The sequence below is a fragment of the Mesitornis unicolor genome, unplaced genomic scaffold, assembly GCF_000695765.1.
Source record: "Mesitornis unicolor isolate BGI_N332 unplaced genomic scaffold, ASM69576v1 scaffold37670, whole genome shotgun sequence".
NCBI classification, from domain to species: domain Eukaryota; kingdom Metazoa; phylum Chordata; class Aves; order Mesitornithiformes; family Mesitornithidae; genus Mesitornis; species Mesitornis unicolor.
In genome coordinates, this window is record NW_010160944.1 from 1,831 (window position 1) to 2,495 (window position 665).

Below are 665 nucleotides of genomic sequence, written 5' to 3' on the forward strand. Positions count from 1 at the left end.
CCAGGGACACTCTCGATGGGGATCTGCCGCACGCCTTCCTTGAAGCAGGTAAGGCCAGGGTAGACCTTGCGAATCTGCGCCTGCTTCCTCTCGATCAGCTTCTTGATGATCTGTGGGGATGACCAAGGGGGTGGGACGTAAGCAGGGACTGGGGGATGCTCTGGGGACCCAAACCATGACACCATAGGCCCAGAGCACCAGCTGCACCCAGGGCCAGAGCCAACCCCAGCCACCATAAACAGCACTTGCATCATCCCCTCCCTGCCCATGAACCCACTCCCAGGGGAGATTTGTGGGCCGGTTCCCAAGGGCCAGCACATCCACACAGCCACAGCCTCTCCCCAGGGAGGGGGCTGGCACTGGCCCCCTGCGGGAAAAATCCTTCTGCTTCTTGATGATGTGGGAGAGCTCAGTGTAGGGGATGCGGGGGTTCAGCTCGCACTCCATCAGGGTTGCCCCCTCGTAGTCCTTGATGTAGCCCAGGTAGCGGCTCTTGGGGACCTTGATGTCCTTAGAGAAGCCCTAAGAAGGAAAGGGGGGAGTGGGTGGAAGGGGACTGTGGGTGGGGAGGCCGGGGGGAGCTTCCCTGGGGGAGAGAGCCCACCTGCTTCTTGAAGTAGCCGATGGCGGACTCCTCCGCGTAGGTGGGGGAGTAGGGGGTGGTG

At 62.0% G+C, this 665-nt stretch overlaps 1 protein-coding gene across 1 annotated transcript in view; it reads right to left on the minus strand.

Moving 5' to 3' along the window:
- KAT2A (K(lysine) acetyltransferase 2A) overlaps nucleotides 1–665 on the minus strand; it is a gene marked incomplete at its 5' end in the record, with an annotated part of 4,517 nt that overhangs the window by 1,052 nt on the left and 2,800 nt on the right. The window contains 3 exons of the mRNA XM_010191501.1: nucleotides 1–112; nucleotides 381–522; nucleotides 605–665. The exon at nucleotides 1–112 is cut by the window's left edge and continues 5 nt beyond it; the exon at nucleotides 605–665 is cut by the window's right edge and continues 18 nt beyond it. Coding sequence (XP_010189803.1) covers nucleotides 1–112; nucleotides 381–522; nucleotides 605–665 — 315 coding nt within the window. The remainder of the gene's footprint in view (nucleotides 113–380; nucleotides 523–604) is intronic.